Consider the following 27,584-nt stretch of genomic DNA (forward strand, 5'->3'; position numbering starts at 1 on the left):
CATAACGGGGCAAGATTCTTGAAATGGAAGCCATGATTGAAATCCCTTCAAGATTCCGAAGAACTCATGTTTACTTTTCCCTGAATCCCTACACTGAGCGGCGGACAGAACAAGATACATTGCAATGCTGTAAGATGGGAAACTGTAAATGGCCCTGTAAAAGACTGATAGCTACCGAGTAAAAAAACAGATTGCACACGGTCATCTTAACCCCATGTCTACAGGGTAATAGTGTTATCAGACCTCATAGGTCCCATTTAGCGTACAGCGTTTCTTTCCTGTTTTGGATTGTTTTAAATTGTTTTAATGGAGTTTTTCTTATGTTGCCAAAAAGGAAATGATGTTGTCTAAAGAGACATATTAAACAAAATACATACACCGCTTACATTGTTGTTTTTTTTCATCTTTTGTTTTTGTGATTGTGAGAAATATAATGCATTGTGACGTATTAGAAACAGTCAGAAATAATTTACTACTTCACTATCCAAAATTTTATTAAACCTCAGTAGATAGAAAAGATTACAATAGTAATGAACATAGGAATTAAAACAAAACAAACATTACTAACTAATATAGCAAAGGTACAGTTTACAATAATCAATAGACAAATACTGTAATCTTCCTTATCATCTTACGTATCTAATTCATCAAGTGATGTCAGTTTTAAGTTTAGAGGTTTCCAAACCAAACATAATAAAATATGCCAACTATTATATCTAAAGGCCCACAAGACATACAATGAATAACACAAATTTGTTTGTAACAACGGTGTCAATGGGAAAATTGTGTAAATGATTAAAAGCGTAAACAAAGTGACCTTATAAGTATATATTTATTTCACAGCATATCCAATAATATGAGGCTTAGCAAGAGTCATAGAAATGGGGGCAATTATGTGACGCAGGTTCAACTCTGAGAATGTAGCATTTTCCAGGTCTTTCCATGTGGTCTTTCTTATGCTACATCCAGCAAAAATCAATTTCCAGGACGGATTCAGCGCTTTCTGAAAAAAACTAATCCAGCTGGATTCATCTATGTCGGCCACGTGCTCGATGAAGTAAAAAGCCCCACCCTACAATAAAGGAAAAATATGAAAGCATTTATTATAGGCCTTTATGGCATTACATCCAAAACCTAATATAGTTGTCTGGGGAGAACTATGATAATGTATGGTAATAGCTTGTATCTTCATCCGACATTCAGTGGTTATGATGACCAGTCAATTGTTGAGGTTTGAAAAGGTTATAAAAAAAGATTTTTACTGCCAGCTATGATTATAATTTTACTTAACTCCACCAATCCTAAAGACCCATTTAGATGAGATGATAAACAGGGAATGAGAGTTTCTAGGATGCCCATCTAAACAGGCCTACAATAGACACCTGAACAATCAAAATTAGGATTTAATTCTACCGGTAATTGTAATTCCAGGAGTCCATCATGACAGCACGTCAGGAGGTAGCCTACCCATTCTCCAGGGACAGGAAACACACAGGAGGTTAAAAGCCTTCCCCCCTCCACCTCACCCTCAGTGTCTTTACCAATCACCACACCAGGATAGATGTAACTCTATTTTATTGAATTCTTATACAAAAATGTTAACTTCACATAGGTTCTCAGAATTAGCAATCAGGAGAAGAAATGTAATGGTACTGTCATGATGGACTCCTGGAAATACAATTACTGGTAGGACTAATAACTAATTTCCTAGGACGTCCCTCATGACAGCACATCAGGAGAAATGCCAAATCAATGGCATCTCAAGGTGGGACTACTGCCTGAAGGATTTTTTCTTCCTTATGCTAGCTGTTGACCTGATATTATATCTAGCTTGTAGTGTTTACAAAATGTTGCTTTGTTAGACCACGTTGTGGCCCTGCAAATTTGGTCAGTGGTAGCTCCTGCACTCTTAACTCAGGACGCTGAAATTGCTCTTGTAGAGTGTGCCTTAATGTTAATTGGGGGTTCTTTCTTTTCGGATTCTAAGCCTGAGAAATGGATGAAGTAATCCATTTGGCTCAGATTGCTTTTGAAGCTTTCTTGCCTTTAGTCTTTACTGCATGCTGTACAAACAGGTTTGAGTCTTGTCTCCAGGCCTTTGTAGCTTCCAAGTAACGCATTATTGATCTTACGTCCAAGGTAGGGAAAAGTCACTGCTTGTTATTACTTGGATGTTGACAGAAGGATATCAGGGCAATCTCCTAGTTCAAGATTGCCTTTGATACTACTTTTGCCTGGAAAGAAGAGTCAAGCCTAAAGGCCCCGTCACACACAGCAATCTCGCTAGCGAAATCGCTGATTTTGTGATGCCACAGCGATCTCGCCAGCGAGATCACTGTGTGTGATGGGGATCAGCGACTGGCCCCCCTGCTGGGTATCGCTGATCGTGCTCGATCGTCCTGGGCCATTTTTTGATTTCTGGTCTCCCGCTGTGGCAGCGAGAGACTAGCGATCAGCGACGCTGGTTTCCAATGTAAACATCGGGTATCTAAGTGCTCTTGGATACCTGCTGTTTACCTCAGAAACCGGCATACACGCTGGTTTCCAAGATAAACGGGTATCCAGGAGCCACGCGTTTACATTGGAAACCAGCTTGCTCGCTAGTCCTGATCGCTGGAGGGGCTGTCTATGTGACTGCTCACCAGCAATCAGCCTAACGATGTCCCAGTGATCCCATCCATGTCGGATTATTGGTGGGATCGCTGGGACATCATTATGTGTAACAGGGCCTTACATATTAGTTGGTCCTCCAGGATCTGCAGATAAGGATTCCTTACTGATAATGCTTGGATCTCCCCTAACCGCTTCGCAAAGGTGACTGCCACCAAGAACACAGTGTTCATGGACAGAAAGTGGATGTTAGCCTATTGCTGGGGTTCAAAGGGTGATTTACATAGGGCACCCAGCACTAGATTCAGGTCCCACGGTGGAACAGTTTTCCTGATTGTGGGTCTTAACCTGGTAATGGCTCAAATAAATCTCATAACCCATGGGTGGTCTGATAAAGAGAAGTCTAGGAATGTGCAAAGGGACGATATCTGAACCCTTAACATGCTGGGTTTTAATCCCATCTCAAAGAACTTTAGGATCTTGGGAATATTTGGAAAGAGATGATTCTGTAATAGATTCCCCCATATACGAGCAGAATTTCTTCCATATGTTGGAATAGATGGCCGGTTTTCTGCATGCTTGTATAGTTGTTATTACCTTGTCTCATAGTTCTTTGGAACTTAGGATCTGCCTCTCAGGATCCAGGCTGCTACATGTAGGAAGCATACTTCCTAATGTGGAAGGGGACCCTGAGACAGCAGGTCGTATGTGTCAGAAAGGGGAACTGGATCTTCCAAGGCCATGTGGCATAACATCAGGAACCAACTCCTCTTGAGCCAGAAGGGGGCCACCAATATCACCGTGGCTCGGTCTTCTTGGATCTTTCTCAGGACTTTTGGTATAAGAGGAAATGGAGCATCTACCCCTTCTGGGTTTTCTCTTGTGTCTATGGAAAAAAATCTTGCTAATTTCGCATTTTTTCGTGCTATGAATAGATCTATGTGTGGAACTCCCCATCTCTGGGTTAGCTGGTGAAACACCTCCTGATTTAGCTCCCATTCGGAGGACCAGAGTTTTTCCCTCCTGAGAAACTCTGCCACTTTGTTCTTGGGGCCCTTGAGATGAACTGCTGAGACGGAAAGAACACTCCTCTCTGCCCACTGAAATATCTGCCTTACCACGGGCTGTAGGAGTTGGGGTTTTGGACCACACTGGCAACGCAGGAAGGAAATCTTTGTGGCATTGTCTGAAAAGATCTTCACATGAAGATTTCTGACAGCATCCTGGCATTGTTGCAGAGCTTCTCACACTGCCTTTAACTCCCCGTAATTGGACGATTTTTCTTGATCTTCCGAGAACCGTGTTACCAACCTTCCATTTCAGCTCCCCAGCCTGTCTGTCTGGCGTCGGTGGTAATACTGATGAAGGGGAACAGGATCCATGGCATTCCATCCTGAAGTCTTCTTTGTGATGTCCACCATGACAGGAAATCTTTCAGGTTTGCTGGATTTTCTTCTGTCTAGCCCGTAACTAAGTTTGTTCCAGACTGACAGGATTGTTTCCTGTAGCTGCCTTCAATGGGCCAGACGCCAGAGTATGCTCAGAACACAGGACGTCATCAGGCCTAAAATTCTCATAGCGTACCTGATGGAGACTATCTTCTTTTTCTGGAAGGTACGGATCCTGTTCTCAATTTCCACCTGCTTTAAGAAGGGTAGGGAAGACATCCTGCGATGTGAATCATGGATGACTCCTAGAGACACATTTTCAGTATCTGGTTGAAAGATGGACTTCTCCCAGTTGATGCACCATCCTAGGTCTTTTAAAGTGCCAATAGTCTGGGCAAGTTGCTGCCTGAGGAGAATGTTTGAGTCTGCTTTGGAATTATGATAATTTCTTTCTTCCTCAGGAACGCTGCCACCTCTGTCATTATTTTTGTAAAGATACGTGGTGCTGAGGAAAGGCCGAATTGTAGACACCTGAACTAAAAAGTGTGGATTGACCCCTGATGTTCCAGTGCAAACCTCAGGAATTGTTGGTGGTTGGGGTGGATGGGTACATGGTAATATGTGTCTCTTAAATCTAGTGTGCACATGGCAGAATAATTTCCTATTGATTTCACTGTCTCCATTTTGAACTTCCTGCACCTAACCCATTGATTTAGGGGTTTCAGATTTATAATGGCACGGTATTTGCCCTAAGGCTGTTTTTTTATAGAAAAAGGGTAGAATAGTGACCCTGACCTATTCCAGAAAGAGATACTGGACTGACTGATCTTAGGACGACCCCGACATTCCCCCCAGAGTCTCTTTGATGCAGAAAGTGATTGGGGTCTGGCGATGCGATATTGTTGAGGGGGGATGTGGTGCCCCTGAGGCTCAGTCGCCACAGAGGTACTGCACCTTCTCCTGAGGTATGGTACCCCACCATCCAGGTAATTTGGAGGCTCCTGACCACGTTTCAACACCTGCATCCCACACAACACGGTAGTTCAGCAAAGCCACATTGCGGCTCCCTGCTTGGAGTGTAGCAGAGCACCTTTGGTGGCTCCCTGCTTGGAACACGAAATGTGCTGGGAGGCGGGTGGAGTTAGAATACATAAAAGAGCGGGATGGTTTAGGATAAGAGGTCAGTCGGTCAGTCAGTCACTCAGAGAGGAGTGAGGAGAGAAGATGCCTGGGAGAGGGATGGAGGAAGGAGGTGCTGCAGCAGATCTCAGTGACCTGGGTCTGCTGGCACGGGAAAGGAAAGAAGGAGAAAGACATTGAACCGAAACCTGATCTTCCATAGGAAGGAAAGACTAGTACGGAACGTAGGTGTCATGATACCAGTGCTGGGTGACCGGCACTTCTGGGGTTAATGTTTTGATCTCAGTGCAGACTCTTACCTGCACACCTGCGACCTATTATGGTGGCCTCTCATTGGTTCTGGGAAAGCTTCTTATAGCCTCAGGAAGCTCCCATCCCCTGTCAGTTATACTTTTGCCCTTGGCATTGTGTGGTGACCCCTGAGTGTGTTTGTGCTGTGTTCTGGTTGCTTGATTCTCTGTGTGCGACTTAGTCTGTTCTCTGGATATTGCTTTGGATTCTGCTTGGTACCTTCTATGTCTGTTTGGTTTTGACTTCTGCTTGACCCTGACTATCTGTTCTGTCTCATCCCTGGTACTTTACTGTTATCTCTGTGTATGACCTCCGTTTTGCCTGACTGAGTATTTCTGTATAGTGTCCTGCCATCTCTGAAAGCAGGATGCTAAGCCCCGCCCCCTTGCAGTCACATGACCGTAGGTCCTGTGACTGCTTGCTAAACTCAGCGTTCACAGGTCCTGTGTATCTGTACTTTCCGGCTGTACCTGCCCCCGGGCCCCCCTACAGTGCAGGTGAGTCCCTGCTCAGCGGAGGCTGCATGCCGGTGCTGACAGGATCCTGACAGTAGGAGTAAAAGGGAACAGAGGATGTGGGTTAGAAGAGAACCCTGCCTAGAAGTTCTAAGTGCAAGGCCGGGGCCCGTTCCCCGAGGTTGTATGGACACTAATGGTTCTACAGCAGACACCGGTGGAGTAGTGGGCTGTAAATGCACTACTCCCATCTAAGACTTGGGGGCACAACAGCAATATTGATAGTGAGCCGGGACTCAGGAGTACGGAGTCCCCAAAGCAGGCTACAGCTGTCTGCCGTACAATTAGAGTTCTTGGGAACATCTGTCAGGAGGTACTCCAGTGTAACTCAGTACTAGGAGTACTTCACACTTAAAGGCGCTATAAAAGGAGACGTTTAGAAAGGCACATGTTGGGCGGAGTGTTGGAAGGGAGCATTCCATCTGGCCTGGAGGTTGATTGAGTCCCTGACCCGGAGGACACAGCACGGAGGCAGGCACCTGTGTGTACTACAGACTGTGAGTAAAGCTTTGGAACTACAAGCCCTGGTGTCCTCCATTCATTCTTGCGCCAACGCACCCAGCATCGCTACATCTGGGTACCAGCTTCTACACCGCTTGTGCCTCTCCTCTCCCCCTACATCTACACTGCCCTGGGGCTACTGCTCCACCTGTGGGGAGCTTCACCATCTTGGCTGCAACAGCCCCAGAGGATCTGCATGCAGGGTCGGCTCAACATCTCACTTGCCGAACACCACAGGTGGCGTCACGAACTATTCATTTACATGCCATCATTTCCAATCTCCCCTTTTTACATTGGGCGCCCAGGGCCACGGACCGGGTCACCGCTGCCGTGACACATCTCGTTGACACCAGCCCGGTACAGAGTACCCCACGGCCCTGGGAGGGCGACCCACGGAAATGGGAAAAATCTATTTATTCTATATCCTTTCCCTATAGTTCACAGGATCCACTGGCTGCCTGTGATGGTCTGCCATTGTGTCAGGAAAAACTGCAGTCTCCCACCTACCTTTCTGGTGTTAGGGTCTTCATGATGGGCAAGAAGAAAACTGGGCGGATCTACCTCTGCCTCCCTTGGGGTAACTCCACCTTCTAGTCTCCCCCTTCCCTCTGTAGTCCTGTTTATGGGATTGACTGAGCCTTCAAAAGGAACGGTACTTTTTTGATCTCTCTTCCGGGAACCCTTTTTTGTCATCAGAGGCCCTCTATGATGTCATCTAATAACAGACCAAAGACATGTGTGCCTTAAAATAGGATAGAACAATGCTTTTTCTTTGAATGGCTATCTCCCAACCATGTCTTAAGCTAGATAGCCCGTCGTGCAGAGTTAGATAACTCGTTACTCCTTGCTGCAAACCTTACAGACTCAGCTGAGGCATCTGCCGTGAATTGTGTCGCCATTTTTAACATAGGGAGGGAGTCTGCCATGACCTCTCTAGGGGTGTTAGTTTTTAGCTGGGTTGTCAGCTCATCGATCCATATGCATATAGACCTAGTTATGGAGGTGGCAGCAATAATAATGGCCGCTGAGGATTTCCATCTTCTTTTAAGTTTGGCCGGTCGCTGCAGCATGCCACCGACAACCCTCGTCAGAGGGAAGCAGCGAGCCCGGAGCTATGTTCCGCGCTACCAATTGGCTGAGGGACCCCGACCAGTGAGGTATCAGCCTGGAGCCTCTTGAAATCGGGAAGGGAAGAGATCAAGTCCCCTTCGATCCCCCTGAAATCCAAGGTAAGTCTTAATGCTCCTTTCTCTCTGTGCTCTGCCCTAGGGACAGGAAAAAAACACTGAGTTAGGTGGAGTGTGGGTCTTTAAACCTCTTGTGTGCTTCCTGTCCCTAGAGGAAGAATAAGATTACCTCCTGATGTGCTGTCATGAAGGACGTCCTGGGAAACACTTGTTCAACAAAATGCAATGATTTTTAAGCAGGTTATAAAATTAATCATTATCGCCAGCACATTATCCTATGTAAACTGGTGATATTCTGCCATTAACATGTTTTTTTAATCTATCATTCTGTCCAAATAGAACTTTAAAAGACTGCTGATCGGTTTGCATGTTTAACTGTATGGACTGGCACAAGTACTGTAAATGCAACTCGAGGAGCTACAATTTTTCGATTTGAGTACAAAGATTTGCAGGAACCTGGTTTACAGTCACTACCTTCCATGGTCGCAGGACTAGAGCCCTGTAAAACGCCACCCAATTGCCCACATTCCCAGTGCCTCTTCTAATTAGTGTGCCCAGTGTAATGTCATGTATGCATCATGCCAAAACATCGACATTGCGTCAAGCCTACTAATCAACAGAAATGGCGAGAATGTAGGCAGGTTGAAGCAGGTTTGCAAGGCTCTTTTAAGGTAGCCACAGACTACCAGCAAGGCTGCTGGACCAGGGTTCTGCAAACATTTTTGTTCATCTCTAGTATCTTTGTACATAGAGTACACTTGGGTCAGCACACTACCACAAATGGGTTTTCAGAGATTAGATTTTTTGGATGAAAAATCCAGGTGAATTGAATAACCAAATATAGTTTTATACTATCTTGTGCTTATCCTATATTCATTTTGAAGACTATAGGATGAGAGAGAAAGCTAAGTTTCCTTTTGTACATATGTACTGTTTAGGGTGCATCCAACTGAGTGAAGTCACTTTGTTGTAACTGGTCAGCTCACAAACTTTGATTAAAATGTGCGCTAATTCTTTCAAAGTCTACTTAATATAGCAGTAATGCATTTTAAAATAATAATAATAAATGTGTGCCGACACCTCACCACCCACACCCATTTAATTACCTCTTGTATGCATCCTTCCCAACCAATCCCTAGCGTTTTTAGTTATAATACTTATTCACATTGTCCTCTGCCCCCATTCTTTTCACACGTTACTGGCTCTGGTTCCTCTGCTGGCTCCATTCCTCACATACCATACATTAGGATTTATTTTATTAAATAATGTAATTTTAATAAACCTTTTGATCTAAATCTAATATTCCAGACTGACAGAGGATCCCAGGCTCTCATAAAGTAGTGTCATGCTGTGACATTCTTTGGTAGGAAAGGAGGATTACAAACGGTCCCTGGAACTGGAACCCTAACTATCCCTGTCCCAGGTGTAGTCTTGAAGGTAGAGAGGCCCTAGTATCTGACCTTACTATGCTCCTGTTAAACCCTGGTCTGTCTCCTCCCCCACCCCATTAGGCATGGGACAGAAGGTCTGACCAGTTTATATAGGAAGAAGTAATGACCAGATCAGAAGCAGCTGAAATGGAGCTGCTTGTTTTTGACAGCATACAACAGGTCGTTAACCTTTTCAACAACAGAATAAACTATCCAGTTAATATGGGACACAAATCACACCATCTCTAAAGAAGACCAGCAATTCATTGCCATGATCGTCTAACTCAAGGTCTTTAAGGGTGACGTGACACAGGTAGCCACAGACTACCAACATGGCCGCTGGACCAGGGTCCTGCAAACTTTTTTGTTCAACTCTAGTATCTTTGTACATAGAGTACACTTGGTTAAGCACACTACCACAAATGGGTTTTCTGAGATTAGATCTTTTGGATGAGAAATCCAGAAGATTACCATAACCAAACATAGGATAGGCATGAGATTAACCAAACATAGAATAAAACTTGTCGTAGAAGGTGGGCTCACATACTGTCATGCTTCTGCCAGAACCAAGACGGCGCACGGCGTGAAGGAAGGGAAGCTCTGCCACTAGGAAAAGATTATAGGGAGGCATCTCTGACATTTTCTCTGTTCATCCCTAAACTCCCTAGAGTCCCTAGACGGGTTCTTTCACCCTGTGCTGCGATCACGCTCCTATCCCTGTCTTGCCCTGACAATGACCCTGACTAGTGAGTAGGGCAGCAGGAACTCTAGTCATGCTCTAAAATATAATGACACAACGGGAAACAGAAAAAGGATAAAAGAAACAGCAATAACTCAACGCACTTCCAGACCACAGAAAGAGGAAGGAAATGGTGACACAAACTAAATATGAGAAAAAGTAAAGGAAGACAAACATCCAAACAGATATCTTCTAGACGACCCCTCTTCACACTGCTCACATGTCAAGTTCCAAACCAGGTTATAGCAAGCTGTTACTCGAAACTACTCAAGCTAAGAGGTGAGTATTTATACCAGAGGGGAGTGGAGAAATCAGAACAGCTGAGATAACTCAGGATGGAGGGTTCTAGGGGACAAACAGAACTGTTTAACCCTTGCAACAACAGAACTAGAGAAATGTTCACAGCTAACTGGAAGGCAAAGCAGATGAAACCAGTGCAGGTGCAAGTGTAGCCAGAAACCACGATCGTCTGACCACTGTGTTGCGGTAGCCATATGACACATATGGAGCACCCGCCAGTGCCGTGGGGTACTCGGTACCGGGCCGGTTCTTAAGGGGATATGTCACGGCAGCAGTGACCTGGTCCGTGGCACTGGGCGTCCAATGAAAGTGATGATAAGGGGATGATAAAGGTTATAAAATATAGTTTGTGACGCCACCTGTGGTGCTCGGCAAGTAAAGGTGTTAGCCGACGCTGCAGATTCAGTCGACTGGGGTAGATGTTAATGCAGCAGAGTTGGTTCAGCTCTCCACAGGCAGAGCTATTCCCCAGGGCAACCAAATCAGTTCTCATACTTTGCACTGACAAGGACCAATAGCCCGAAACAATTGTCTGCAAATTGAGATTCTGATTTGGCTTGTATCCTAAGTCATATTACAAGACTCGTTAAAGGGTTGATTGTAATTTGTAGGATTGCTACTACCAACAGGTGGTGCTATATAGTTCAAGTCCTCTTTTTCTCTGAAGAGGCAATTTGCACCATTTCTGCAAATATTATATACTGTAAATTAGGTTACCTGCGTATTTTCACTTAGTCTTTGTGTGTCCTTTTTTAATATGCGTTTTTATTGCTTTTTTGAAGCTGTGGTTTTTGTCTTTATTTGGTATGTCAAGCTTTAAATAAAGCTGCATTGTTTTTCATTCTTACTGGTATTTGGCTTTGACAAAACTTTATTAATATACTTAGGTGCCGATTACATGCTCTTTTGATATGCTTCCGTTGCTTAAAACACATGTGCGTTTTTTATCTGTGGAAATTCTGCACAGAAAACTCAGCATAACCAACAAGACAAATTGACATGATGCACATTTGCAGATCAGTTTATGCTGTGCTAAAATGAAGCACAGAAAACATGAGATTTCTATAAATACCATCCACTTTGCTGGAACTGTAAGACACTGCAGGTTTGAAGCAGAAAAAATATGCAGCATCACAAATGCATCAAAAGCTCAGTGTGGGAACGTAGCCTAAGAATTGAAGAAGTATTTCTCTTAGAAAATTATTGCAATTACACATGTTTTGTTATACCCATGTTTATTTTCTTTGTGTGTATTGGAACACCACAAGAAAAGAGAAAAATGGTCAAATTGGTCATGATTTCACACAAAACCCCAAAAATGGGCCTGACAAAATTGTTGGCACCCTCAACTTAATATTTCATTGCACATCCTTTGGAATATAAAACTGCAATCAATTGCTTCCTATAACCATCAACAAGCTTCTTACAACTCTAAACTGGAATTTTAGACAACTCTTATATTGCAAACAGCTCCAGGTTTCTCCTATTTGAAGGCGCCCTCTCCCAACAGTACTTTTAAAATCTCTACACAGGTGTTCAGCGGGATTTAGATCCAGACTCATTTATGGCCACTTCAAAACTCTGCAGCGCTTTGTTTCCATCCATTTCTGGGTGATTCTTGAAGTGTGTTTGGGGTCATTGTCCTGCTGGAAGACCCATGACCTAGAACGCAGACTCAACTTTCTGACAATGAGCACTACATTGCGACCCAAAATCCTTTGGTAATCTTCAGATTTCCAGATAAAATACCTTGCACACAGTCAAGGCACCCAGTGCCAGCCGTGGCAAAACTACCCCAAAATATCTTTGAACCTCCACCATATTTGACTGTAGGTGCTGTTTTCTCTTCTTTGTAGGCCTCAATCCATTTTTGGTAAAAAGTAGAATGATGTGCTTTACCAAAAAACTCTATCTTGGTCTCATCTGATTACAAGATGCTTTGCCAGAAGGATTTTGGCTTATTTTTATGTCTGTGCCTCAGCAGTGGGGTACTCCTGGTCTCCTGCCATAGCGTTTCATTTAATTCAAATGTCGACGGATAGTCCGTGCTGACACCGATACACCCTGAACACCTGCAGGACAGCATGAATTTCTTTGGAACTTGACGAGGGCTGCTTATCTAACATCTGGACTATCCTGCATTGCAACCTTTCAATTTTTCTCTGCCATCCAAGGCTATGCCATGGGTTGTAAACTTCATGATTAAGTTGCTAACCATGGACAAAGGAACATCAAGATCTCTTGAGATGGTCTTGTAATCATGAAATTGCTTATATTTTTAAACAATTTTGGCTCTCAAGTCTTCAGACAGTTTTCTCTTCTTTCTGTTTTTAATGCTTAGTGTGGCACAAACAGACACACAATGCAAATATTAAGTCAAATTCTCCATAGCATAGGACTGATTATCTGAAACAGCCCTTAGGACTCTTTAAGATGTCAGTTGTCATAACATTTAATCCCCTGACAGGTGAAGTAAATAAAGCTTATGATTGTGAAATCATATTTGTTTTTGATCCAACTTGATGTAAAAACGAATGTATAGCACTTTGATGCCATTTACAGTATGTGACAGCTGAATGGTGTCTGGATTGGTTCTTACTATCTAGTACAGTGATTCTCAACTCCAGTCCTCAGGACCCACCAACAGGTCATGTTTTCAGGATTTCCTTAGTATTGCATAAGTGATGGAATTAATGCTTGAGCAGGTGATGAAATTATCACCTGTGCAATACTATGGAAATCCTGAAAACATGACCTGTTGGTGACTCTTGAGGACTGGAGTGGAGAAACACTGATCTAATGGGTAGGAGAAGCTTGGTTTCTTTTTTTTACCTTTGCCATATTCAGATGTCTGTAAATCACGTACGTCTTGTATCCTTAATTTTTATGGATAGAACATGTACCCATTAAGGTCTATGATAATATTTACATGTCAGTGTGTCCTCAAAAAAAAAAACCCCACAGGGACATGCCAGTTTTTTATTTAAGTCACAGATTAAAACTACCTACAAAAGCCCATGAGTCTTTGAAAATATCATCAGTGTATAGTCTGTGTGTTGGACGCAAACACATGGATTTCTACATGTTCACATCTAGGTGAAATTTAAACAAAATCTGCAACGTGTGAATCCAGGCTAATTAACCATTATAAATCATTGTATTGGCACCTTGGAAAACCTACAATTGAATATATGGGAAGGTTTTATATTGCCAAATAATTTGCAAGAAATTTGAATAAATTTAATTGCTAATTGTGCAATTCGATACTCATTTCTCTCTATCACATATTCCCACCGTTCTTTGGCCCTTCCTTGATTTTATCTGTACTTAACTTTGACTCATTGAGATGTCAGTTCTTCACCGATAGAACTCATTACTATTATAGTCTATGGGGCTGTTCACATGTTCGCGTGCTTCTGCAAAAAATTATTGGAGACAAATAACTCGCCAATTCAAGTCTATGGGTCCAAGAAATAAAATCGTACATAACTCAAATGCCATCTGTGTGCCATCCATGTGCTGTCTGTTTTTCATGGACTGATTGAATCATAGAATCGTAGAGTTGGAAGGGACCTCCTGGGCCATCTGGTCCAACCCCCTACTCAAAGCAGGACTCGCTAAATCATCCCAGACAGATATGTCCAGCCTCTGTTTGAAGACTTCCATTGAAGGAGAACTCACCACTTCTCGTGGCAGCCTGTTCCACTCATTGATCACTCTAACTGTCAAAAAGTTTTTCTAATATCTAATCTGTGTCTCCTCCCATTCAGATTCATCCCATTGCTTCTAGTCTTTCCTTGTGTAAATGAGAATAAAGTTGATCCTTCTACAATATGACAGCCCTTTAGATATTTGTAGACAGCTATTAAGTCTCCTCTCAGTCTTCTCTTTTGCAAACTAAACATTCCCAAATCCTGCAACCTTTCCTCATAAGACAGGGTTTGCAGACCGGTCAGATTGATAGGAGAAGCTTGAAGAACCTCTATTTGTTTTTATTTTTACGCAACATAAAAAAAGCACAGCGGGTATGAGATTCATAGAACGCTCGTACCGTTGCTTTTATTGTGCAGTGAAAATACGCAGCCTCAAAAACTTACTCAAAACTCATTGTGTGAACTTAACATAATAGTCTATGACGAGACAGTGCACAAAATTGATTTTTGACAGTGACTGATGGTTAGTGAGGGAAAAACATGCAGCATGCAGTAGTCTGGCCTGTTTTATTAGGGCTATACTCTTGCTTTTTTTAATGAGAGCACTAATATACAGTTAGATATCATAGATTGTAGAGTACATAATACTCAACTTTCATTAAACCAATAAAAATCATCAGAAAATCGGTGCACTACACAATACACAAGCTAAGGAAAAAAGGGCAAAATTTTACATGGTATAGTTTATGCCAGGTGAGGGCAAGGAGCCATGCCTATTGGCGAGACAATTTGTACTCTAATATTACCCCCTTTCCGACCTTGGACATATCCATATCAGCTGGTGCTTACCGACCTTTGACATATGGATACATGATGGCAATTTTGCACGCACAAAGGCTGTGCGTGAGTAATCACCGCCGGCTGTCAGCTGATTCTGACAGCTGACACCTGGCACTTTATGCAGAAGCGGTGCCAGCACCGCTCCCTGGCACCTTATCCCACTAAATACTACAATTGATATCGATCGTAGTATTTAGCATGCAAGTAGAGGGAGGGAGCCCCCTCTGCTCTCCGATTGTTGCCCGCCGACGTCATCGCAAGGGGCTGATCATTGCCATGATGACCTGATGTTTTCATGACGACATCTGGGTCACCAGAGGTAGCAAACTTGCTAGATCATGCTCAGAGCATGATGTAGCAAGTTTGTCAATGCAGCGCTGAGAGTTTTAAAAGCAATCAGACTGCAAAAAGTGAAGATCCCATAGTGGGAGAAAGTAAAAAAAAGTGAAACAAATTAAGAGACCACTGCACAGTTTTATAAAAATCAGCTTCTCTACATGTCTGACAGCCATTCCATTCCAGTGTCAGTTGAATTCCAACCAGAGTACACCTCATTCTACTTAATGCACTTCTGATTAGGTGATCACCTGAACCAAATCTTATTTAACGAAGGAAAGTATAAAAAACCCTGCTGTGGTGTTCACAATCCTGTTGCAATAGGACAAGCTGGATGGCAAAACAAGTGCTAGTAATGTCCCAAAAGTAATAGGAATGAAAAAATATCTTTTAAACATGCCAAAGGAGCTGAAAAGAAATGTCTTGAGTGAGGAAAACAAGGGCTCAATTCTGGCTAAGACGGTAGTTAGAACCTTGCATTACAACAAGGTCAAGCAGCAGATATTGGGGACAACAAAGCTACAGACCGACAGAGGGCGAAAATGACTCTCCACTGACCGGGATGACCTTCATCTTATTTGAATGTCACTCACCAACCACAGGATGACATCAAGTGACCCCCAAAAGGAATGGCAAATGGCAGCTGGGTTGAAGTGCACAGCAAGAACAGTTTGTAACAGGCTCCTAGAAGCAGGGCTCAAGTCATGTAAAGCTAGAAAAAAAGCCTTTCATCAATGAGAAGCAAAGGAGAGCAAGGGTGAAGTTTGCCAAAGACCATAAGGATTGGACCATAGAGGACTGGAATAAGGTAATCTTCTTTGATGAGTCTAATTTTCAGCTTTGCCCAACATCTAGTCGTCTAATGGTTAGACGGAGACCTGGAGAGGCGTACAAGCCACAGTGTCTTGCACCCACTGTGAAATTTGGTGGAGGATCGGTGAAGATCTGGGGATGCTTCAGCAATGCTGGAATTGGGCAGGTTAATCTTTGTGAAGGACGTATGAATCAAGCCGCATACAAGGTTATCCTGGAAAAACAGTTGATTCCATCTGCTCAGGCAATGTTCCAACTCTGAGGACTGGTTTTTCCAGCAGGACAATGCGCCATGCCACACAGCTAGGTCAATCAATGTGTGGATGAAGGACCACCACATCAAATCCCTGTCATGGCCTGCCCAATCTCCAGACCTGAACCCCATTGAAAACCTCTGCAATGTAATCAAGAGGAAGATGGATAGTCACAAGCCATCAAAAAAAGAAGAACTGCTTACATTTTTGTACCAGGAGTGCCATAAGGTCACCCAAAACCAGTGTGAAAGACTGGTGGAAAGCATGTCAAGACGCATGAAAGCTGTGATTAAAAATCATGGTTATTCCACAAAATATTGATTTCTGAACTCTTCCTGAGTTAAAACATTAGTATTGTTGTTTCTAAATGATTATGAACTTGTTTTCTTACATTATTTGAAGTCTGCAAGCACTGCGTTATTTTGTTATTTTGACGATTTCTCATTTTCTGAAAATAAATACAAAATTTAGTGCTTTGAAACTCGGAAACATGTTGTCAGTAGTTTATAGAATAAAAGAGCAATTTACATTTTACTCAAAAATATACCTATAAAGTGAAAAATCAGACAAACTAAAATTTTGCAGTGGTCTCTTAATTTTTGCCAGAGCTGTATGTATGTATGTATGTATATAATATATATATATATATATATATATATATATATATATATATATACACACATACTGCTCAAAAAAATAAAGGGAACAGTTAACCAACACAATGTACTAGGATGTGTTCCCTTTATTTTTTTGAGCAGTATATATATATACACTCTATACCTTCGACCCATAAATAAATATTTTTTGAAAAAAAGGTAAATAAAAAAGTTCACACATTTTCTATTGCTGCATCTGGAACATCCCAACTTATAAAACTGTGCCACTAGTCAACCCCTTTAGAAAAAAAATAAAAAACGAGGCAAAAAAGATGCTTTACCATCAAACTGCAGAATAAAAAGTGTAATAAAGCGCAATCTAAAAAATGAATGTAAATAAAAATGGTATGGCTGAAAATGTCATCTAGTCCCACAAAAAACAAGCCACCATACATCTCCATCAGCAGAAAAATAAAAAAGTTATAGCTCTCAAAATAAAGCGGTGCAAAAATATATATTTTTCTATAAAATTGGTTTTATTGTGTAAAAGCGCCAAAACATAAAAAAACTATATAAATGCAGTATCGCTGTAATCATACTGACCTGAAGAATAAAGCTGCCTTATCGATTTTACCACACACGGAACGACATAAAAGAAACCTCAAAAAAAAATTCCTGAATTGCTGGATTTTGTTCATTGTGCCTCCCAAATATCAGAATAGAAAGCAATCAGAAAATGTCTTGAGTCCCAAAATGGTACCAATAAAAACGTCAACTTGTCCTGCAAAAAAGAAGTCACCACATGACTGTGTTGGTCAAAATTTTGAAAAATTATAGCTCTCAAAATATGGCGATGCAAAAACTAGCTTTTGCAAAAAAAAAGTATTTTTGTATGTGACAGCAGCCAAACATAAAAACCTGATATAAATCTGGTATTGCAGTAATTGCACCAACCCAAATAATAAAGCCATCTAATCACTTATACTGCATGAGGAACAATGTAAAGAATAAATAAAACCAATTATTTGCCTCTTGTTGATTTGTTCATTCGGCCTCTCAAAGATTACAGCAAAGCTCGACGCAAATTTATCTTGCACACTACGCTGCACCGTGCGCTGAGCGCTTGCATCGGGGTTTCCATGTAAATCTCTGAATACATAACTCAGATGGAACCTCTGGTGGAAGATTCCCAATATTGAGGCAGATGGAGTCAATCTTTTTAGTCGTGCATAAAAATGTGGTCCGCCACAGTTTTGTGCACTTCTGAAAAAAAAGACATCACTGAACATCGGTAACTCTGCTGCCTCATTACAGTGAATGGATCCTTCTGGGATTTCAGGAAGGAAACCCAAAAGTAAGTGCTCAGCGTAGAGCACAGGATAAATGTTATCCCAAACGTTATATAAAATGTTCCTAATAAAAGCTTCAACTCCATCCACAAAAAAGTCCATACTCAGGTTCTTCATCTGTCAAAGGAAATACAGAGTGCTTCCATGTTACTGGTAGCACAAAGGCTCTAGAAAAGCGAAATGGCTCCTGGCCCCCCAAAAGAAATTCAGCAAATTCTGCACTTTCATATTCAAATGCTCCTCTCCCTTCTGAGCCCCACAGTGTGCCTAAACCACATTTAGTGTCCACATGTTTCGTATTTTTGTATCAATGAGAGCCCGCCTAATTTACAGGTGCATGTCTCCAGAAGCATGAGCTGGGCAGAATGTACTGGTCATTGCAACGTACTGGTCACTACAACGGTAGTTTGCAATTTTCACTCAGAAACATCCACTGCTGCTTATTTCTGGAAAACACACATGGAGTCAAAATCGTCACTGAACTTCTAGATATACCCCTTTGGGAATTTAATTTCCAAAATAGGTTTACTTGAGGGGGGATTTTGCTATTCTAGCAGTTAGGGGCTGTGTATATGGAGTTACGCAAACTATTCTGCGCTCCACGAGGCAAATAGCACTCCATCTCTTCCATGTCTCCCCAAATGGCTAAGAAGTACTGTACAGGGTATTTCTGCATTCAGCAAAAATTGTGATAAAAATTTTGGTTGCATTTTTATCCATTTTCCTGTATGAAAATGTAAAATCTGAGGCTAAAGCAACATTTTGGTGGTAAAAATGTAATTGTTTTTTTTTTTTCTTCACCGCCCAATGGTATAAAATTCTGTGACTTACCTATGGTGTCAATATGATCACTGCACCCCTAAATTAATTAAATTGAGAGGTGTAGTTTGTAAAATGGTGTCTCTTATAGGGGTTCTGCTGTTCTGGCACCTCAGGGGCTCTGCCAATGTGACATGGCACCCTCAAACCAGTCCAGCAAAATGTGAACTCCAATATGGTGCTTCCCTTCTCTGCATTGCACTGTGCCTCAAAAGTAGTTTTCAACCACATATGCTGTATGAGTGTACTCAGGAGAGATTGCACAAAAAATTTTGGGGTCCAGTTTCCATTTTCTCCTGCTATACCCTTGTGAAAAAGCAAAATTTGGGGCGATAAAACGTTTTTGAGGGAAAAATGTGATTTTTTTAAATTTTCACAGCTCAATGTTATAAACTTCTGTGAAGCAGCTAGAGGGGTCTAGTTTCCAAAATGGGGTCACTTATGGGGGTTTCTAGTGTTTAGGCACATGAGGGGCTCTCCAAGCATGACATGACACCCCTGCAGAACATTGCATCAAAATCTGCATTCCAAAACATCACACCTTCCTTTCTGAGTCATGCTCCCAAAGAGTAAATTTTCACCACATATGGGGTATCTGTGTACTCAGGAGAAATTGCATATTTTGGGGTCCATTTTTTCCTGTTACCTTGTGAAAAAAAAATTGGGACTAAAAGAAAGTTTTTGTGTGAAAAATTTGATTTTTTTCTATTTTCACAGCTCAACATTATAAACTCCTGTGAAGCACCTGAGGGTTCAAAGGTTCTCAAGCACACATCTAGAAACACATCTAGATACGTTTCCTGAGGGGTCTAGATTCCAAAATGGGGTCACTTGTTGGGGGGCTTCCACTGTTTAGGCACATCAGTGGCTCTCCAAATGTGACATGGCATCCACTAATTATTCCAGCAAATTTTGCATTCAGAAAGTCAAATGGCGCTCCTTCCCTTCCTAGCTCTGCCGTGCGCCAAAACAGTGGTTTTCTCCCTCATGTTGGGTATTGGCATGCTCAGGAGAAATTGCACAACAAATTTTCTAGTTCATTTTTTCCTTTTACCCTTGTGTAAATAAAAAATTTGGGGTCTAAATAAAATTTTTCTGAAAAAAGTTAAATCTTCAATTTTTCCTTTCACATTCTAAAAATTCCAGTGAAACACCCGAAGCGTTAATAAACTTCTTGAATGTGGTTTTTAATACCTTGAGGGGAATTTTTTTAAAGGTGTGATTTTTTGGGGGTATTTTCTGTCATTTAGATCCCTCAAAGTCACTTCAAATGTAATATGGTCCCTAAAAAAATGATTTTGTAAATTCTGTTTTTAGCCCTGATAACATCCTAACAAAAACAATTATATCTAAAAAATTGTGCTGATGTAAAATAGACAAGTGGGAAATGTTATTTATTAACTATTTTGTGTGACATAACTCTGAATTAAGGGCAAACAAATTAAACGTTTAAAAATTGCAAAATTTTCACAATTTTCACCAAATTTCCGTCTTTTTTTCATAGATAAACGCAAGTCATATTGAAGAAATTTTACCACTGTTATGAAGTACTGTACAATATGTCACGAAAAAACAATCTCTGAATCACTGGGATCCGTTGAAGCATTCCAGAGTTATTACCTCATAAACTAATTATGCAAATTGTCTCTTCAGAGAGGAAGAGGACTAGAACTCTAGTGCCACCTATTGGAAGTAGCAATCCTAGAAGTCAATGTTGACTCTTTAACGAGCCTTGTTACATGACTTAGGATAAAAGCCAAGCCAGAATTTATTACCTCATAAAGTGACACTGGTCAGAATTGTAAAAATTGGCCTGGTCATGAAGGTGAAAACAGGCTTGGGGCTGAAGTGGTTAATGATTGATTGCTTGATAGCATTCATAAAATTATACTCCAGTTATTATAGATAAACATATTACATTCCATCCCAATCGGCGGAGTACATTGAGCAATGATAATGGTTAATTCCCTAAAAAGGGACATATGGTTACCACTAGTGTGATTTCTGTCAATTACCCCATATTCTATTATTGACCATAGTTAGTTCCAGCAATATCGGAGAGAAACATAGAACAGTGATAGTGTTTTGTATTGCCCAACCCTGTGGCAGTCATTTGATCACCTCGTCCTATAGGATTACCATGGACCCTATGTCACGATTAGGACCAAATAACCATTTAGTTATCCTATGAGGGACAGTTGGGGTCTGTGCCCTATGTTGCAATAAGGACCTTAGATTTATTCAGTTCTTCTTGCTCAGTTAGTAGGATATATAAAACCCTGGATGGTGATCATCATCCTAAAGAGGATGGTTTAAGTTAGCACACTCAAAAGGAGATTTCATCACCTCGCACTCTGAGGATACTGTAGACCCTATGTTCTCATTGAGACTATTGATCTACTTGAAAACACCTCAATAGATGGACTACATCAAGCATAGACAGTAGTTAACCACCATCCAGGGTTCCATATATATCCAGGGTTCGAGGGTTGTCATATATGGTTAAAATGTGTAATGTACAAAAGCAGATAAACCTGACAGATAAATCAAATTCATTATAGGGAATAAGACAATCATTAGGTGACACTTAGATCTAACAACTTATTTGCTGATCGTCAGTTGTTTAAAAGACTATTTCCACAGGCAGACCAAACTCCCAATGCACATTGAACAATCTGTACTAGATCATTCTTACAATTACTATTACTATTTCCTCACTCGTCTTGGTATCTGTTGTTTATGTGATTATTGTTATTCTGTAATGTCTTTTATTGTCTGTACATGTCCCCTCTAAAATGTAAAGTGCTGCGGAATATGTTGGCGCTATAAAAATTTAAATTATTATTATTCCGTGCCCATAGGCTGCCACTGTTCTGGGCAGTGAGTCTTGTTCACACAGCACAGTGTGTTGCCAAGAACAATTATCTTTTTTGCAGCGTAAAAGATCATTTCGCCCGACGAAAGAGCATTTTGTTTGTTCATCAATTGATCGACAATTTATTTGCACGGCAAGATTATTATGAAACAAGTGAAAGTCTTATGTGGCGCCACTGAGGCTCAGTCGCCACAGAGGTACTGCACCTCCTCCTGAGCTGTAGTATCCCACCATCCAGGTAAGGTGGAGACTCCTGACCACATTCCAACACCTGCACCCCACACCACAAAATAGTGTAGCAAAGCACCTTTGGCGGCTCCCTGCTTGGAGTATAGCAAAGCACCCATTGGTGGCTCCCTGCTTGGATCACGAAACGTGCTGGGAGGTGGGTGGAGTTAGTTTACATTACAAGGAGTGGGAAGAGTTTAGGATTAAAGGGCAGTTGGTTATAGAGATGGAGAGGAGAAGATCTCCGGAGAGAGGGATGGATGGATGGAGGTGCTGCAGTGGATCCCAGTGACCTGGGTCTGCTGGCACGGGAGAGGAAGAGAAAGAGCAACGTAGCCTGAGAGCCTGATTCTCCATAGAAGGAAAGATTAGTACGGAACGTGAGGAGTAAGAGAGAACAGAGGACGTGGGTTAGAAGAGCACCCTTCCTAGAAGTTCTAAGCGCAAGGCCGTGGCCCGGTCCCCAAGGTTGTATGGATACTAATGGTCCTTCAGCAGACACCGGAGGAATAGAAGTAGTGACCACTTTATTTCCACACAAGACTTGGGGGCACAACAGCAACTGGATAGTGAGCCGGGACTTAGTAGCAAGGAGTCCCCGAAGCAGGCTACAGCTGTGTGCCGTACAAGTAGAGTTCATAAGAACATCGGACAGGAGGCACTCCAGTGTAACTCAGTACAAGGAGTACTTCACTTAAAGGCGCTATAAGAGGAGATGTTCAGAAAGGCACAGTATTCCATCTGGCCTGAAGGTTGACTGAGTCCCTGACCCGGAGGACACGGCACGGAGGCAGGCACCTGTTTGTACAACAGACTGTGAGTAAAGCTTTGGAATTACATGGCCTGGTGTCCTCCACTCATTCCTGCGAGAACCTGCCCAGCACTGCTGCATCTTCTGCGCCTGACACTACACCATCTGCGTGTCACCTCACCTACACTGCCCTGGGACTACAGCCCTGCCTGTGGAGGGCTACAGTATAACATCATTGCTGCACCACACCATCTGCCCCAGAGGATCTGTCTGCAGCGTCGGCTTACATCCCCATTGCCGAACACCACAGGTGGCGTCACGAATCACTGATAAACTTTCACTACCACAAGCACACTGAAACAACCCCCTTTTATAATGGGCGCCCAGGGCCACGGGTCGGGCCACAGCTGCCGTGACTTCTCCCATTGAGGCTCATCGGGCCCGGTACAGAGTAACCCACAGCCCTGGATGTGAGGGCGACCCACTTTCATGGTTGCATACAGTCGTGGCCAAAAGTATTGACACCCCTGCAATTCTGTCAGATAATACTCAGTTTCTTCCTGAAAATGATTGCAAACACAAATTCTTTGGTATTATTATCTTCATTTAATTTGTCTTAAATGAAAAAAAACACAAAAGAGAATGAAGCAAAAAGCAAAACATTGATCATTTCACACAAAACTCCAAAAATGGGCCAGACAAAAGTATTGGCACCCTCAGCTTAATACTTGGTTGCACAACCTTTAGCCAAAATAACTGTGACCAACCGCTTCCGGTAACCATCAATGAGTTTCTTACAATGCTCTGCTGGAATTTTAGACCATTCTTCTTTGGCAAACTGCTCCAGGTCCCTGATATTTGAAGGGTGCCTTCTCCAAACTGCCATTTTTAGATCTCTCCACAGGTGTTCTATGGGATTCAGGTCTGGACTCATTGCTGGCCACCTTAGAAGTCTCCAGTGCTTTCTCGCAAACCATTTTCTAGTGCTTTTTGAAGTGTGTTTTGGGTCGTTGTCCTGCTGGAAGACCCATGACCTCTGAAGGAGACCCAGCTTTCTCACACTGGACCATACATTATGCTGCAAAATTTGTTGGTAGTCTTCAGACTTCATAATGCCGTGCACATGGTTAAGCAGTCCAGTGCCAGAGGCAGCAAAGCAACCCCAAAACATCAGGGAACCTCCGCCATGTCTGACTGTAGGGACCGTGTTCTTTTCTTTGAATGCCTCTTTTTTTCTCCTGTAAACTCTATGTTGATGCCTTTGCCCAAAAAGCTCTACTTTTGTCTCATCTGACCAGAGAACATTCTTCCAAAACGTTTTAGGCTTTTTCAAGTAAGTTTTGGCAAACTCCAGCCTGGCTTTTTTATGTCTCGGGGTAAGAAGTGGGGTCTTCCTGGGTCTCCTACCATACAGTCCCTTTTCATTCAGATGCCGACGGATAGTACAGGTTGACACTGTTGTACCTTCGGACTGCAGGGCAGCTTGAACTTCTTTGGATGTTAGTCGAGGTTCTTTATCCAACATCCGCACAATCTTGCGTTGAAATCTCTTGTCAATTTTTCTTTTCCGTCCACATCTAGGGAGGTTAGCCACAGTGCCATGGGCTTTAAACTTCTTGATAACACTGCGCACGGTAGACACAGGAACATTCAGGTCTTTGGAGATGGACTTGTAGCCTTGAGATTGCTCATGCTTCCTCACAATTTGGTTTCTCAAGTCCTCAGACAGTTCTTTGGTCTTCTTTCTTTTCTCCATGCTCAATGTGGTACACACAAGGACACAGGACAGAGGTTGAGTCAACTTTAATCCATGTCAACTGGCTGCAAGTGTGATTTAGTTATTGCCAACACCTGTTAGGTGCCACAGGTAAGTTACAGGTGCTGTTAATTACACAAATTAGAGAAGCATCACATGATTTTTTGAACAGTGCCAATACTTTTGTCCACCCTCTTTTTTATGTTTGGTGTGGAATTATATCCAATTTGGCTTTAGGACAATTCTTTTTGTGTTTTGTCATTTAAGACAAATTAAATGAAGATAATAATGCCAAAGAATTTGTGCTTGCAATCATTTTCAGGAAGAAACTGAGTATTATCTCACAGAATTGCAGGGGTGTCAATACTTTTGGCCACAACTATATGTTGAAACAAGATCTAGGTCCAGCAAGTTCAACCTTTCTTCACCAATTGTACATTTTGTCACTAATTTAATTATAGCCCACAATGTTATGTGTTTGGAGGAAATCGTCCAGCTCTTTTTTAAAAGCTGTCATAGTGTCTGCCATTACTGCCGCTTGTGGTAGGGCACTCCACAATCTGACTGCTCTAACTGTAAAGAACCCTTTCCTATTTAGCTGCCAGATTCGCCTTTCTTCCATCCGTAATGATTGGCCCCTGGTGCTTACTATGGTCCTTTGTACTGACCACACATATATTTATACATGTACATGAGATCTCCTCTGAGGCGTCTTTTTTTCTAAGCTAAACAAGCACAACATTTCCAACCTCTCATCATATGAGAGGCCTTTCATCCTTTGTAGTAATCTAGTTGCCCGCTTCTGAACTGGTTCTAACTTCTGAATACCCTTTTTAAAATGTGGAGCCCAATATGTTGGGATCGTGATTTTTTATCTCTCTTTTTATACATGCTGTAAGGATTCGGACTCGCTTAGGTGCGGCGGGAGTCAAACATGAGGCACGTTCCTTTAAAATTTCACAGGGTTTATTACTCCATAAACCAGAGACAGCACATAAACAGTCCTTAGCTGGGCTGTGTTCCCTCAGGTCCTGTGCACACAGGTCAGGGCAATGTCCAGAGCAGTGCTCTATCTGCAGCCGCAGACACAGGAAGGCTTCTCCTTCCTTGGAACACAGACCACTCTCTGTAGTGTCCCACCTGGACACATGGAAGTCTGTCCACACTCTGCCAGACTTCCTCACAGTCTCCCTCACATGTGCCAAACACCTTAATTACATAGCCCTGTAACCACACCCATAGGTGAGGTATGGATCACATGAGCTGGTCACATGGTCAGGACTTTACCACAGGTCCTGAACATACACATATCTTCAGGCAAAACGGAGTACATTCCGCACCCAGTGCACTAAATGACATCTTTAGTGCTCATGTACACTATAGGCAAAATACTCCGGGTTGCATCGCAGGGAGCATCCCTCCATGTGACATATCTCCCATTAACCACGCGATCACCTGTCACACCACATATCCCCCTCCTCTGCCTAAAGCCGTGGGGCTTGGCACTTTCTATTACTCGACCAGAGATCCTTCTTGGTCGTCTCTGCCAGTCAAATCGTCTATCAAAGTCAGGCCCTGCTAGTGAACTCTTCAGTAGGCGTCCCTTATCCGACTCTGTCTTGTTCTTTGATAAAGATGGGCCCACGTCAGACCACCCGCATCCCTGGCGGTCAGTATGGTGTTGCGACTCCCTTGCCCCCATACCTCTTGTCTGGACTGACTCTTTGTCACCACGTCTTCTACAGGGTCTCCTGCCTAGGTCACTCAGCTCTGAACTAACTGAGGCATCACTACTTCCTCTTCCATCAGGCCACCTACTGTCCTCTCTCTGCTGGCCATTTCTCCTAAGGTCTATAAGGTCCCGAGAGCAGCCCTTCCATTTATCTCTATGTACTCTCTTATCTCCATCTTTAGGACTTCCAGTCTTAAGTGAACCTCTATACCGCGAGTTGAAGGAGGCGGCCATCTTCTTTCCATTTCCTCCAGCTCTCTACTGATCTGCTTCCTCTCAAGTCTTAGCTGCTCTACTTCTTTCAGGTATGACACGCGATACTCCAGGAGCATCCGGATATTCCCAAGGCTCTCCATGGACCCGACAACGAGGAATGGAACCATCCCATCTTCACCCTTGTCCTGGGTTTCGTCATTAGCCGGAATCCTCACTCTCATCATGCCAGACCTGTTCACCATGTCCTGCATCACTTTCCCAAACCTTCTGATGACTTTCCTCACCAGACCTCCGGGCACTTGAATGATGTCTTCTGCAATGCCCTGCTGACTTTGAACTTTCCTCGCACACTCTAGACATCGAGCGGCTTCTTTTTTTCCCCAACAGGATCATCTGCCTTGTGCGAAGGCATTGTAGATGCATATCCCTCAGGATAGTAACCCGCTTCCTTGAGACTTCCTTAGATGACAGTATGACCAGCTGCTTCGTCTCTGGTGCCCAGATCACACTACATGCTTCTATAGCCTTCCTAAAGGCCTCATGCACACCTTCCTCAGCACAGGCTTCCTGCATGTCTTCTGGTACATCAATTACAACCTTGAAGGTCGTGGACTTACTCTCATCCTGAACAGATGGCTCTGGGTTCCCTAGGAACACTTCCCTCAAGATATCTGTCACGATTGGATGACTGTCTTGTGCAGCCCTTGGCTCACCATCTTCCTGAGATTTACAGTCTTCAGGACCCTTTTCCAAGATGGGCTTTGGCAGTTCTGCCTTGCTATCAGGCGGGCACGGCTGCTGTTCGTCTTCGCCCATCCACTTCTCCCGTAGAAGACCTTTTCCTACTCCACTGAGTTCTTGCAGAACTTTATCTCGCTCCTCTGCCAGGTAGCGACGCTCATCCTCTCTCCTGAGAATCTCCTGTTGATACTTCTCTTGGGCCTCTCTGAGCACCTCCATATCTTCCAACAGGGTCTTGTTCATGGTTTTACACGCTGACAGGTGACCTCTGAGCTCAGAGACTTCCTTCTCCAGCTCATCCACTCTGTGCTCAGTCACTTGTCTCAGTGCTTTGCCTGCCAAGAGCTCGGACTCTAGGTGGTGCAACCGCTCCACCTGCGCGGAGTTGGCGACTTCCAGACTCGCCACCTTCAGACACTCCCTCGCCAGCTGCTGACACATCTCTTCGCGCCCTTGCTCCAAGTCTCGTAGGTGCGCTTCTACCTGGTGCAAACTGTCATTACACTGGATTCGTGCTTCTGTCT

At 42.9% G+C, this 27,584-nt stretch overlaps 1 protein-coding gene across 4 annotated transcripts in view; it reads right to left on the reverse strand.

Annotated features, from left to right (window-relative positions):
• Positions 1–476: 476 nt before the first annotated feature.
• LOC141091260 (thiol S-methyltransferase TMT1A-like) overlaps positions 477–27,584 on the reverse strand; it is a 135,434-nt gene continuing 108,326 nt past the window's right edge. The window contains exons 2-4 of one of the 4 annotated variants that reach the window (XM_073576710.1): positions 17,197–17,374; positions 16,389–16,445; positions 935–1,072 (exon numbers count right to left, since the gene is read on the reverse strand). Coding sequence is in view for 1 of the 4 variants with exons in the window: in XM_073576714.1 (XP_073432815.1) it covers positions 833–1,072 (240 nt within the window). In the remaining 3 variants the exon portion in view is untranslated. Of the gene's footprint in view, positions 1,073–16,388; positions 16,446–17,196; positions 17,375–27,584 lie in introns of all 4 variants that reach the window. The other 3 variants (XM_073576712.1, XM_073576714.1, XM_073576711.1) reach the window with 3 other exon arrangements.

The sequence above is a fragment of the Dendrobates tinctorius genome, unplaced genomic scaffold (genome assembly GCF_039654945.1).
Source record: "Dendrobates tinctorius isolate UK_male_01 unplaced genomic scaffold, ASM3965494v1 ptg000051l, whole genome shotgun sequence".
Lineage (NCBI taxonomy): Eukaryota > Metazoa > Chordata > Amphibia > Anura > Dendrobatidae > Dendrobates > Dendrobates tinctorius.